The sequence below is a fragment of the Pezoporus occidentalis genome, unplaced genomic scaffold (assembly GCF_034315485.1).
Source record: "Pezoporus occidentalis ecotype Australia unplaced genomic scaffold, CSIRO_AGI_Poc_V1 ctg13, whole genome shotgun sequence".
NCBI lineage: Eukaryota > Metazoa > Chordata > Aves > Psittaciformes > Psittacidae > Pezoporus > Pezoporus occidentalis.
Genome location: NW_026913103.1, coordinates 13,910,001 through 13,923,358, shown reverse-complemented (window position 1 = coordinate 13,923,358; position 13,358 = coordinate 13,910,001). Strand labels below are relative to the sequence as shown.

Below are 13,358 nucleotides of genomic sequence, written 5' to 3'. Positions count from 1 at the left end.
AGCAGCAACCAAATTAATCAGTAAGCTGCAGCATGCTGCCAAAAGCAAAGATGGCTAAACATTAACTTTATTGGGGTTTATTCATCTGTCATCTCAATGAATAATATGTTTCCAGCACTGCAGATATTGTGTCAGCTACACTGTGGACCCCAGTGGTATATAGTGAGCTACAAAACCACACGGATACAATGAGATAGACTTCTGAACACAGAAATCCAGACTCTTCCAGTGATACACAGATCCGTTATTATACAACAAACCCCACTAGCTCCTTCACAGCTTGCTTAGTCTGCTGTGTCACTATGTAGTTAAGAAGTCTTTAATCTTCAGGCTGACACAAGCGCAATGAGTCTACAGACTAAAATTTCATACACAATTTGGATGAAAGCTAATTGCTGCCTGTTATTCTATCTGCTTTCCTCCGAGTAGCAGAATGTGGGGAAAAAGTTAAATGTATTGCTTTGACTGCTTCATGCTTTGTGCTATGAACTGCAACTGTGAAAACACTAGTAAAAAAAAAAAAAGTTATTTCTGTGCTTCATGAGTATAAAAGATTGTCAGATAGTCATAAAATACTGCTGGTCAAGATGTATCACTCAAGATTTATGTTTAATTTACTCTGAATCAAAATTCTCTTCTCCAGGTTCCCAACTAAAGACATATTTTTTTACAATTATTTCCAGCAAAAAATGTGTTTTCAGATCTGAGCAATGGTCCTTAAATTAGATCTTTGTGGTACCAAAAATAAGCTCACTAAGGCAATTAGCACACAAAGCTTTATGCCCGTATGTGTAACTCTTGAACTCCAATGGGAGTCCACATTGTGCAAGTGAGTAGGACTAGAGACTTCAATGTAATACCATTAAAACTGTTATAATATACTATTTAAAACTAAAACAAGCATAATGATTAGACTAAGTGAAAACTGTTCTTCACAGAGTATAATAGATTAAACAGACAGGCACAAGATATAACAAGAAAACCAGGAAAAACAGCAGTAAAATCAAAGAATGTGAACATCTATATAGCACAGTTTATCAGAGGTGAAAAAAACCAAGGAGATAGTGCTTCAAAATTCAATAATCAGAGCAAAATTATGAATTAATAAGGAAAATTATATCTTCCAAAAGTCATATTTGTGATGTACAAGATATTTGAGCCATATTCATACATATATTTTAAAAAACGGCAAACCACAGATTTCGACAATATAAAGCCTTTTCATAATCAGAGAATGGTATAAGAAATCTTCTTAATGAAACAGCTGCACTATCTCCTGTCACAATATCCTTTGATGACAAATTATGCTTCAAGGTGAGAGCCAAGTCAGTTGAGATTCTTATTGTGAATTACCCCATAGGAATCCATATCTATCTCTCTCTCTCTTCTGACTACAGGTAGACCCTGATGAGATGACAGCCTATAGAGTAAAGTCGCCCGTTGCAACTTCCTTCCTATTGTATAATTTTCTGGTTAATGTATCTATTGGACACTGACTTAAGTACTTCATGCTTTTTTTTTTTTTTTTAATTTGGAAGGGGATAAGTATTTTAGCAATTTTTTTTCAAGAAATTGGTACTTCCTTAGAACTTTTTCTTATCATTCTTTGAATCTTATGACAGTGGTTTTCAGCATTTCTCATCATACATTCATATTCACCACCATTTAATCAAAAAAGGATAATTTTAACTATCACTTTTGCAGGAGATTTAATCTATAACCAGATAACTCTGGAAGTTTCAAAAAGCATGTAGATGAGGGTAGTCCTGGTGTAATGGTTGGACTTGATGATTTTAAAGGTATCTTCCAACCTAGTTGATTTCTACGATTCTGTGATTGTATAACCCATTAACAGTTCCTCCACACTGTACACTCAAAAACTGTTCTGCATGTGTGTACTATTTCCCCCCAGTTTTGGTTCTTGCTGCCTGATTATATCAACTGAACTTAAAACAAATCATTTTTTAAAGGATGTTAAATAACAAAACAAATTCATTTGTGTGTTGTAGGAAATTTATCCTAGAACAGCCTGATTTACACATCAGCCTCACCCTTTCCAATCCTAAAAGATATGGAATCAAACCTGCAATTAGAAAAGTTGCATATACTTTTGACATCAAAATAGCAACTGTTGTTCTGCCTATCTTACTACAAGTTTTTAGATAACTTGGAAATTTTAGAAAGGTCAGAGTGACCAGGAAATAAACAGATAAGAATATAGGGATGTAATCATGCTGCTCTGTAAGTCCATTGTGTGCCTGTATCATTAATGCCACCGGTAATTCTCATCACCCTGTCTCTGGAAGAACACCAGTGATAGTATTTCCAGAGGAGGAGGCATTGGAAATGCTCATACTCTCTACCCACAGCACTACTTTAGAGCCAGTGTCACTCTGGACAAGCACTGATTTTCAGCGCAGAATATGAGAGCACTGCCAGAGACAGACTGCTGAGCTGCCAGGATCCTTGGTCTGACCCAGCATGGCAGCTCAGCACGTTTTAATAATGAAGCTAGTCTCCAGAAATGATCAGAAGAAGCTTCCTCTTCATTTGTCACACTGCCTCCTCGCATACACTGAGCTTTATTTTTGAGGCCAACCTCAATAGCCAACCACAGCTGACCGAGCCCCTGGCTATTCTAAATTATATTAAGGCTGAGAATACTGTAAATCAGGCAGGAAACTTCAATGCCACCTTTGGCCACAACGACCATCAATTGTTTCTCTCCATTAGTCACAACTGGACTCTAGCCTAAGTGTCTGCAGTCTTAAACAAGATACTGTCTTTGATGACCAGTTTCCATCAGACTTAAACTAGTTCAGTGACAGAACAGTTATCCTCCCCGACAACCTACGGAGGTGAGAGAAAACAGTGAGAAATAAGATGTTTTCCATGAAAGAGAATTTATATGCAAAAAACCTATTCTTCTGCTACAACCAGCAATCTACAGTACAATATTTCTAGGATACACATAATTCTGGCTTAGTTCCACAAAATGAATGGTAAAACTGCCTCAATTTAATTACCACCCCATGAAGCAACCTGACAGTCTCAATGCAGTGCTTACTAAGCATTTTACCTCAGACATCTTGAAGATGTAGCATAGCACTGAAATTACAATACATACCATGACTTGTTCTGTCAACCTACTTTGGGAATGCAGCGTGCTTGTCTCTATAATGAGCTGTCTGATATTCACCCATTTCACCTGTAGCAAACAGGAGTAAAATGTAAGTAACAATAAGTTGGATTATTAGTTGAATGCAAGCTAAAATATTCATTTTTGGCAGAAGGTTTCAGATTCTTCTAACCATTTAAACAAGTGTAACACATAATTTACTTACATTTAAATTTTGAAAAACTTTTGATTTTTGTAAATTTTTAATTATTACAACCTGGAATAAAAAACAACCCACAAACCCTATTCTCTCCTTTTCCATATAACTTTTGCTTACAAGATTCCTGGAAAGTATATTAGGGACATGCTTGCTACTATGTCAAACACAGTGGTAACATATGCATTACTTGAGAACACATATGTGTGTCCTATTAAGAAAATTAACTCTGCAAGAAAAAGTTTTCTCTGTTTAGTTGAAAAAAACAAAGAAGAAAAGCAATGTCTTAAAAAAAATACAATAGGACACTTTATAAAGCTTACATTAATGCAGTTCTGTAATGCTTTTAATAAATATTTATGCTTCAAAATACATGCTAGTCTGCACTTCTGCAAATATAATGAAATGACGTATCTTTATTAAAAAACAAAACAAGTGACCCAGCTGGTTTCCAGCAGAACAAAGATTGAGACATATTTACTCATTAAATGTGACTGAGAAAACGGAGAAGCATTTTTCTTTTTAATTTTTTTAACAATCCTATTACATCAGAACCAAATTGTGCTATCCTTCCCCTGGCTAAGTAGTTTTTAGACGACATGCGTAAAAGTAGTTAAGCTCAGGCTAAATTTTAAAACACTCACCTTACAGGAACTATTCATGCCTATAAGAAGGCCCCTATAGAGCATCCAAGAAATTAGTGAATTTTCATTGACCTAAACCACTAACCTAACACTGCTGTGAGTTGTGTCATAGCGTGAATCCTGCTTAATGCCATCTCAGAAGCCATGAATTGTGGAACGTAGAAAAATAATACCCTCATTAGCCATAGAAATAGCATAAAAAAAACCAAAACCAAACAGGCCCACCTTTAAAATAACTTACTATAAATGAATAAAGAAAAAGAACTGACATCCTCCTTCTGCTTACCTGTAGGTTTCTAAGGAGTCCTTGCAACAAACACTTATATGTAAAAAAGAAGTTTCAGATGTTATTAGAAACCTTGGAGTTCAGATCATACAAGTATGGGAATGTACAGTATTTGAAACGCTATTAATGCCTGTAAGTTTAAGAAATTAATTGGAAGCCAACAGAAAACTTAGGCTTGAAATGTCTTTATGAATAGCAGAATACCAACAATACATAATATGACATGCCCATTTGTGCTCGAAATTCCTTCGTTTACTGCACTATGTTTGGTTAAGTCAGTGCTCTGTTCCCTATGATTGCCTGAGAGCAGATACTCAAAAGTAATTGTGCAGATCATACACAGCACATATGATCCAAACCATAGATTTGAAAGTCCAAATATACCTGAGAAAGATCACTTGCTTTATGATATAAAAAAAACAAACACACAAAGAAAAAAAAACCCCAAAACAAAACCAAGAAAACAAGTTGAAACCTCTGCAAGATAAAATATAGTTTAGATTTGCCAGATGTTGGCTCCCTTGCAAACCCTTTGTACTTACCCATTGTCTTTGTTTCTTACCCATTGAGTATGAATTATTTCTGAAACTTTAGTTTCTTTCTTTCACACAACAGATCTCTCTTTATTTGTTTCAAAAATAGAAATGTTCAGTCACCCCTCTTCAGAGTGACAGGGTTACAGAAAACAGAAGTACCTCAGGATTTAGAAAGCACTTCCCAGTCACTATTATTTGAAAGCAAGAGTTTTCACTCTCAAAGTGGCATAATGCCCCAAAAGAAACAATACCCTGAACAAAGATGAAACATCGTAGATTACTTTCACAAGCTTTTATTCTACAACAGAGAAAATATCCACACTCAAGCTAGGCTTCTTTGAAAAAAAAATTTTCTTTTTATATAGAGATAAAAAGCAAAGCTTGCAGGTCAGAGGCTATAGGGGAAAAGAGCTAATGTCTCCTCAGGCTTTGATGTTACAAGTAGTCCCTTGTTACAGAAGTGTATTAGAGCTACTAGTAAACCGAGCCAGCATGTTTAATAACCCCTTTCAGTATGGGTGGTATATGGATTATGCTGTACATAACATAGCAAGGAAAGTCATGCATATTATGAACAATACATAGACCTTTATTTTAACATGTTAACATTACTTTATGGCATAGCTAAAAGGTAATGTGTGGTTTATAGATCCCATAGGAAGACCTCTCTTTATAAATGAACCTGAAACAACTATAGACAGCAAAGCAGGATTAAGCGTTCCTCTCTCATTGAAATGTAACACACATAATGGGTTTTGCACCAGTGTCTAATGTCTGAAAACAGCAAATTTCAACCTGTTGAGAACCAAATACAAGTGTGATGAGTAACAGCATACGGTGCCTCTGTTGCTTTTGAAGCTGAAGGACTGCAGACTGCAGGAACCACTCTAAAACAGTACGGTCCCATTCAGTTGTCTTTCACTAATTCTTATGACCAACACCTGAATGACCTAATGCACTACTTTGGTTCTGCAGTGGTTCTAATGCACCAATGCACATAATGGACCAGTTTACATTTTACCTATTTCTTGGAACGCTGTATCTAAAAATTAAGGATAATATGCTGGATTCAGACCAATAAAGATAAGCTTAAAAAAAATCAGCCCAAAATATTAATTAGTGTTGGTGCTATGTAGCACCCAGTTGTAGAATAATAAGGGACAGCCTTAGAAAAAATGTTGAATGATTTTTAACTTCCTTGGGTTTTTTTTTTGTATCCATGTAACTTGAAACTTGATAAGAGCACTAATCCTCAAATTAAAAAAAAAAATAAATCTTTATTCTCTTAGGTATTTTATATCCTCCACTACATACAATGAAATATAGTTTCTGATTGAGTTTTGTGTAATTTGGAAAATTATGTTTGTTTGGATATTAGTGAAATACTAATTGCTGACTGAGACCACTGATTATGCATATTTGAAAACTGCATGAATATCAGCTTTAGGTACCCTGTAGTTTGAGCGTTGCTTAGTAGACAATCAAACAGAGAGACTGCCCACCAAAACCTCTCAAAAATCTCAAGTAATCAGAAAGCTGAAATGCAATTACCCTACATCTGAACCAGGTGCAGATACACCCTGGCAACTTTTCTTGGCAGAAGTGCCTACAGGAAATTTTGTATCAGCTCTAGTTTTCAGCCAGAAATGAGCCACCGCAAGAAGGGTTACAAGTGTTTGTAAGGGACTTGCACTAAGGCGTTTCTGCAGGAAAGATGGAAAGGCTTCAAAAAGAAATAGAAAAATAGTAGAAAGGATGGCAATGTGAAAGTGAAAAAGGGCAAGAGTTCAAGGGAAAGCTAGGAAGGAGGAGATAAAAAAACCCTGGTGTATGAGGAGTAGGGATACAGAAAGAAAACTGTGAGAAAAAAAAAAAACGTCCAAGAGGAGGATTTTTCACCTGATTGATCTTAACAGATTTCCAGATTACATTTTTAGCTTTGCAAATTTTGCTTAGAAATATATTTAAATGAATAATTCACTGGAACTATTTGAGAGCATGATGTCCTAAATAACAGCAGTCTTTCTACACTCAGTTTACATATTGGCAAGAAATGTTTAAAATATTGATACTGGCTTCACAATGCTAGGGAATCACCCTATCCCTCTGCTGGAAGCTACATCTCTGAAAGCACAGCTATGGAGACCGTCCTCCATCCCTTCAGCTGTAAATGTACTGCACTGGTGTGCACTCACCTCTGACACAGTATAAACTCTTCACTGTATAGACCTAAACATATGCTATCTGTACAATGGGTGCATCAGAAAGGACTCGCAAACCCCATTAAAATAGCACCAGAAGCAGAGCTGTAAACCAGTGTCCAAAACCACAGCAGTTGTATTTATCAGAGGATTTCCTGAGGTGTCTGACAGCTTTTAGCAATTAAAATAACAAAAAATGCAGACTTGCTTTTTCAGTGGAAGGTATTAAACACAAAAGGTACACTTTGTTTCTCTCAAATGATCCAAAGTGCCAGAGATGGACCATGTCCTGTCTTCCGTTTCAACATCTCTTTTGGAAATTTCCAGACTTTTCCAGATGTTTCCAGGCTATCTCCTTAGTAACATACTTATGAAACACTGCTATGGTCTGCTGTTTCTTCATCCTGCCTCCACACCAATTTCTGCCTTACTGGTGAAGTATCTGTGCAATGGCAGTGGGTTCCCCAGTCCTTTTCTCTTTTCGTCGTTCAGCATTTATGCTACACCATTTAGGTAGTAACACTTTTTAGATTCATTTTCTCCCTTTCTTTTGGAGAGGCCTTATGTAGACCCCTTTCTAGCTCCCCAAGCAGGACCAGAAGGAGCAGGTGTGGCTTTCCGGGTGGGAATTATAAGCAGCATCATTTTTGTGTGCAGTTCATGGCAATGCAGAGTGGAGCCACAGAGATCCCCAGCAGGCTGGTGTGCTTCCTCCCCCACAATGCTTCCTTTTTGCCCCTGTTCATTCTTAAAGAGCAAGCTATCGGGAACAAAGACTATCCAGTGCATGTGTTTGGAAAGAAGCGCAAGAGAAGGCTCTACTGCCAACGTGCAACAGCGATGAGAGTTTTCTTAAAAAGCCATGAGAATTATAAACAATATACTACTGCCGTGTGTTAAAAAAGAATGAGGTCACTAGTGAGAAAGAAACTAAGTGTTATTCTTAAAAGACAAAGTCAGGAGATACAAAAGGGCATACATCATTTCCCTCTGAAACTATGATAAAATAACAGCAAAAATCAGCTTAGGAGCAACACATGAACTAGCCTTCTGTGCCTCCTGCTCTGTTCCTTCCAAGACTAAATGGATCTGTGTCTCTCTTTTGTCACATTGTTGTAACTTTCATTCAGTCTCCCCACTTCACCTTGACCGCATCTGAACAGTGACAATATGTTTCTTGTTCTTAACACTTTTCCCAGCAAGGATCACTGACAGCCTCTTACTTTGTATTTTCTCGGCTTCTGAGGCAGTGGTTTCCCCCCCCCCCGCCTTCCCTTTCCCCCAACCATCATCACTCCTATATGGGGAGAATTCAGTTCAATTTCGGTTTTAAACGTTAAACGTTTGAATTAGCAAATGTCTTCCAGCTTGCAGAGGAAAGAGATGGTCTTTAAAAAAGAAAGGAAAAGAGTTTTACTTTTTGCAAAATAAAAAATGAAAAGCTGCAGAATAATCTTAAATCATTTTATACTGCACATAAAACTTGAAAATAATGAGAGCTCTTCAATTTAGCAATGATTGGGGTTCTAGGCATACAAATCAAAGAGAGCTGTAAAATTATTAGAACACTACAGTATCTTTCGTAAGCATTTCAATTCAGAGGTGATCAAAGATTCTGGACTTGCAGAGCAATTTACTTGGCATTTGCAGGAAAGCCTCACTCTTTCAAACTGAAGCACTCTTAACAATATGAAGAACTCCAATAATTTTAAATTGATGTATACCATACATGCCTAGAAATCCAATTTAGTCTTTAAATAAAAACATTATAACTTCAGAAGTATTAAGGGCCCACCCACAACATAACAGCAATCTAGCTTTTCCAATTCACATGTCAATTCAGCCTAGCTGTTATTTCTCCCATGCTAGGTTTTTCTGGCACGAGGAATTGCTGAAAACATTAAAGATGAGTGCTTCTTTTAACCCTATCCTTCAGGCTTGCTTTCTGCTTATTTATGATCTTTTTCCCAAGCTCAGTGAAATTCTGGACAGCCTCAGATTACAGACTGATTTGAAAGGTGTAAATGGTATTTCTAAATACTTTTAAATATGGCAGATTAAAAACAGAAGACAATGTTTAAGCCACATCAAAATTGCAATATATTCTTAACCAAAACTTTAATTCATCTCAGTTTAAGTTTGTGAATACGTGTATCTAATTTACCTGAGTTTTGGTTTGCTAATAAGTAGTTCTATTCTTAATGGAAATATAAAGCACATTGAGTTCTAAAACAATATTAATAAGAGCAGGAAAATTAAGTCTAAATTTTAAAAGTTACGCCCCAAGTATACATGAAAAAAAAAAGTTCCCTGAGTAAAAGATCTTCTGTGTTGACCCCTCTGCTGCTTCCAGGCAGATCTTCTTTCTGTGTAAAACAGACTCCTGTCACCAGCCAGTTTGTGAAGTCTCTGTTTTGCATAGCAGAAAACACCTTTCCAGTCCTACTGCCAATACCAGAAACCCTTCCTGTAGCCCACAAAGCTTGTGAGTGCTCACAGGAGTGCTACTGTCTATAGAAACTCAAGGGGGTTTTGTCTTACTGACACAGATGTAGGTCTGTGTGAGACACACGTAAGGCAGACAGCAGCTTCTCCAACATTCATCATGCCAAAAAACTTAACAAAAAACAACAAACAAACAAAAAAAAAGTGAAGTTGGAAGGAACTTCTGGAAATCACCTGGTGCAACCCCCAATTCAGCAGAGAACCAACACAGATCAGGTTGCTCAGGATTTTGTACAGTCAAGATCTCCAAGGATGTAATTTTATAAATCCCTAATACTTCTTTATGTTATTTTGTAAATTCTGGTATCCTAAAATCATGAATTTTAGATTTTTTTTCTGCGAAGTTGAGGCCTGTTTGCAAGGATAGAACATATCTATAAAATATTAATCTAAACTAATACAGGTGACCTTAAATTTTTTTTTCTTGGTACTACTGAAGTTTATGTGATCTGTGATAAGAAATCTGTTCTGTCCCCCATGGGCTATAGCTTAGCCTCAAGACTTAGTGAATGTGGGACTTAGGGTAAATTTAGTGGAGACTATGATGTCTATAAACCCTTACAAATGTCACACCAAAAAGCATTAGATTTCTATCTCCAACTATGCCAGGACTCGCAGTCAGGCAGCAGAAGTGCTTACAAATATCCATAATAATGTTCTTGGCCTTATAAAATAAATATAGCCTCTGGTGGTGGAGACTAACACAAGTTAGCAGAGGCTGTATTTTAAAGTATTCATTCTTCTTTCTTGACAATAGAAAGAACACTATAGAAAGAAAACTTCTCCAGAATCCTTTAAATAATGAAACCTGAAATACCTGTTATTGGACAAACCTGTGACAAAGCTTGAGGACCAAACCACAGATGTTGGACACAATGGCATATTTCATATGCATCTCAATTGCTTTCTACCAGATTTGTTCTTCCTTTTCCATATTGGTTTTCTGTGAAGTTTGACAGCAAACTTGTTTTGGAAATGTTAGAAGAGAAACAGTAGTCACTGCTACAAAAGGGAAATGAACTACATGTTCAGTGTTCTGTAAGACAAGATTGTCCAAACAAAAGAGAAAAATAGTTCATGCCATTACAAATATTTTGTACAGTAGCCAGATGCCTCCTACTATTTTTGAGTCAAAACCTCAAATGTTCATGACTTGACAAAAATCTAGAGGTGTTAATCTATAGCTAACCTTTTAGCTTCCTCAGTGTATGAGATTATTGTTCTGCTTTGAGTAGAGTAGTTTAATCAGGTACTTAACAGCTACAGCTATCAGAAATCAGCTGCCTACAGCCTTTCAGAAGCCTTAGGCCAGGAAAATAAAAAGGTAAATAATGCCAGAAAAAAAAGTCTAAACTCAGTAATCTCTCCTAATAACTTCATAGGTTTCTCTTTTGGATTTATCTCAACTCCTTCATAGGTTTTAAAAACTTACCTGAGTAATGCCCTAAAGATTTCAAGCACTGTAATGCATTTTTTAAAATACCATTTTTCAATACGAATTGGAGAACACCTTGAAGCAAAAAGAATGGTCTTTCTAAAACCAATTAATTCTTTGGTTTTAAAATGTTTCTGTGTACTGAGAACAGACAGAAGGAGCAGCCCTGAACAAGGACAATACTCATCCCAGACAAAACTGGTAGCTGTCAGTTGCTTTTGCTGTAGTTTTATCCAAAAACCTTATTTTCTGCTGGTTTGATTTGTTTTCACTGCCTGTTAAACACAATTGAAACAGAGTATATTCATAATTCTGTGGATAATTAAAAAACTATGAAGGGATTTCATTGAAACTTCCCAGTTCTTTGGTTGCAAAAAGCATCAGTGAATATTTTCAGTCAATTTCAGCCCAAAGACTGAGGGCCTCACACAGTTATGAACATATGGCAATAGAAGCTGACACAAACCCTTCTGGTAATCCAACCACAAAGCAGTAAAGAGTGCTATACTTCCTTAACTGTACATGTAGGATATTTGATTTGTTGTAAAAGAAGTGTCCTGCTTGCAGGAAAAGAAAGTGCCCTGCTTGTAGGGCATTTTCTCCAAAATAAAATCACATTCTCTTACCTTTTTACCCGTATATTTCTTTCCAGACAGTTCTGTTAAAAAATACAAAATTGAAACCAATAACTCCTTTTTTTACTCTTTCAGATAGACAATGTTGTAAAAACCCCTACAAATGCTAAACTATAAATGCTTAGGATTAAGGAGGGCATTACAACAAAGGGGAATAGTAATAAGCATGTAGAAACACTTATAATAGAAAATACTTGCATACTTACTTACAGTGATCACTCTTCAAACTATCACAAAACACAGCTGGTTTTCCAAACTGACTAGCATTCTACCAGCAAACTGAATACGGTGTGCCTATTTTTCAGGCCTTGTTTAAAGACCTTAAAATTAGAAGTAAATTAGATTGAATTTCTATCAGACAAACTTTTTCATATCTCAATATGCATACATGTATATATATACGTACATATTTAAATTGTGATACTTTGTAAATACTATAATTACCATATTAGATAACCCTATGACCAAAATGACAAATTACTGAAATTTGTGCCTAGTTTAATCCTGAAAAGCCTCACTGTAGTCAGCAAGAATTTACAGAACCTGGGTGAAGATATAAATACATGTATTTAGCATTTAGATTCTTCAAGTAATGCATGAAGCAGCACACACTACTGAGTGCTAGTTTTAATTTAAGAATTCATCCTCTATCATGGAAATAAATCCTACACTGAAGGTGTTACTTTGCAATTTCCTTTCTTTTAATTGTAAGCAAAACAAACATCTTTGTTATTGCTGTGAGAAAGGAAAGAAATAAAATAAGGAGACGGGACAGAACATACAGGAAGAGGGGATTTTTGACAAATTGTATAATTAATATAAATAGACATTGACTTTTTTTTTTTTTGTTTTGTAAAGGAAATATCAAAAGGAAAGGAGATGTTTAATAGAGGCTCTGCTTGCCAGCATGCCAGTCACTGGAACAGAGTTTATTCCTTGAATGTGTGCCAGGAGATGGAAAATTATCTTAACTGTAATGTTTCCACCGAACATGGGAAATGAAAGATTAAAAACAAATAGCTAAAGAAGCTTTGAATTGGGCACTTTTACTATCAGTACAAGGTGTCTTAACTTTACCTCTTGAGACACTTTTCCTGAGCTTGAGACTCATGGCACAGAAACTCTTGGTCTGCCTCTCTGCACTTTTGCTCCTCCTGGATCCTTGGGCATCTATCCACACAATAAAGTTTACAACTTCGGGCAGAAAATGAATATGTTGCATTATTTAACAGTGACTGCCTTCAGAATACTCCTGGGTAAGGTGGGAATGGTATTTTCGTGTTTCTGAGATCACATCTTTTTTTCACAGCCACATGGCTGGTAGCATCTGAGTTAAAGAACAGTGTATTTTCTATTATAGTATATTATACTAATATCCATTCTTTTTGCCTTCGCAGTGGGATTTCTCTTCCCTGATTTTAGTTATGTAAAGGTTTGACAACAAGCTCAGCGAGAGCTGAGGACACCTACAGTAACATATTAACACATAGGTGTCTACAGACACACTAAATAGTCCCTGAACTTTGAGACTTGGTTCAGTTGACCATGCATGGGTATCTAATGCCATCTGACATTTTCTGGGGTATCCAAGATGTATCTGACAGGTTCACAAAGATGACACAAGACATGCAGGAGACCTGCTTCCAGAGTGGGCCATTCCGCAGCATCTCAGGTACTGCTAGACCCTGTAAGGAGGCAGCTGAATCAGGCCCCTCATTGGAACAGTCAGTCATGTTCAGAAAATAATTCACTACCAAGTACAAGATCTGCATTATGGTGAG

The 13,358-nt window shown here is 36.4% G+C and overlaps 1 protein-coding gene across 11 annotated transcripts in view; it reads right to left on the bottom strand.

Moving 5' to 3' along the window:
- Positions 1–13,358, bottom strand: part of LOC134158478 (uncharacterized) — a 219,732-nt gene that overhangs the window by 39,327 nt on the left and 167,047 nt on the right. For 5 of the 11 annotated variants that reach the window (XM_062608443.1, XM_062608447.1, XM_062608445.1 and 2 more), the window contains exon 4: positions 3,128–3,208. The exons of the other annotated variants lie outside the window; for them this stretch is intronic. In XM_062608443.1, coding sequence (XP_062464427.1) covers positions 3,128–3,208 — 81 coding nt within the window. The remainder of the gene's footprint in view (positions 1–3,127; positions 3,209–13,358) is intronic. 11 annotated transcript variants of the gene reach the window in all.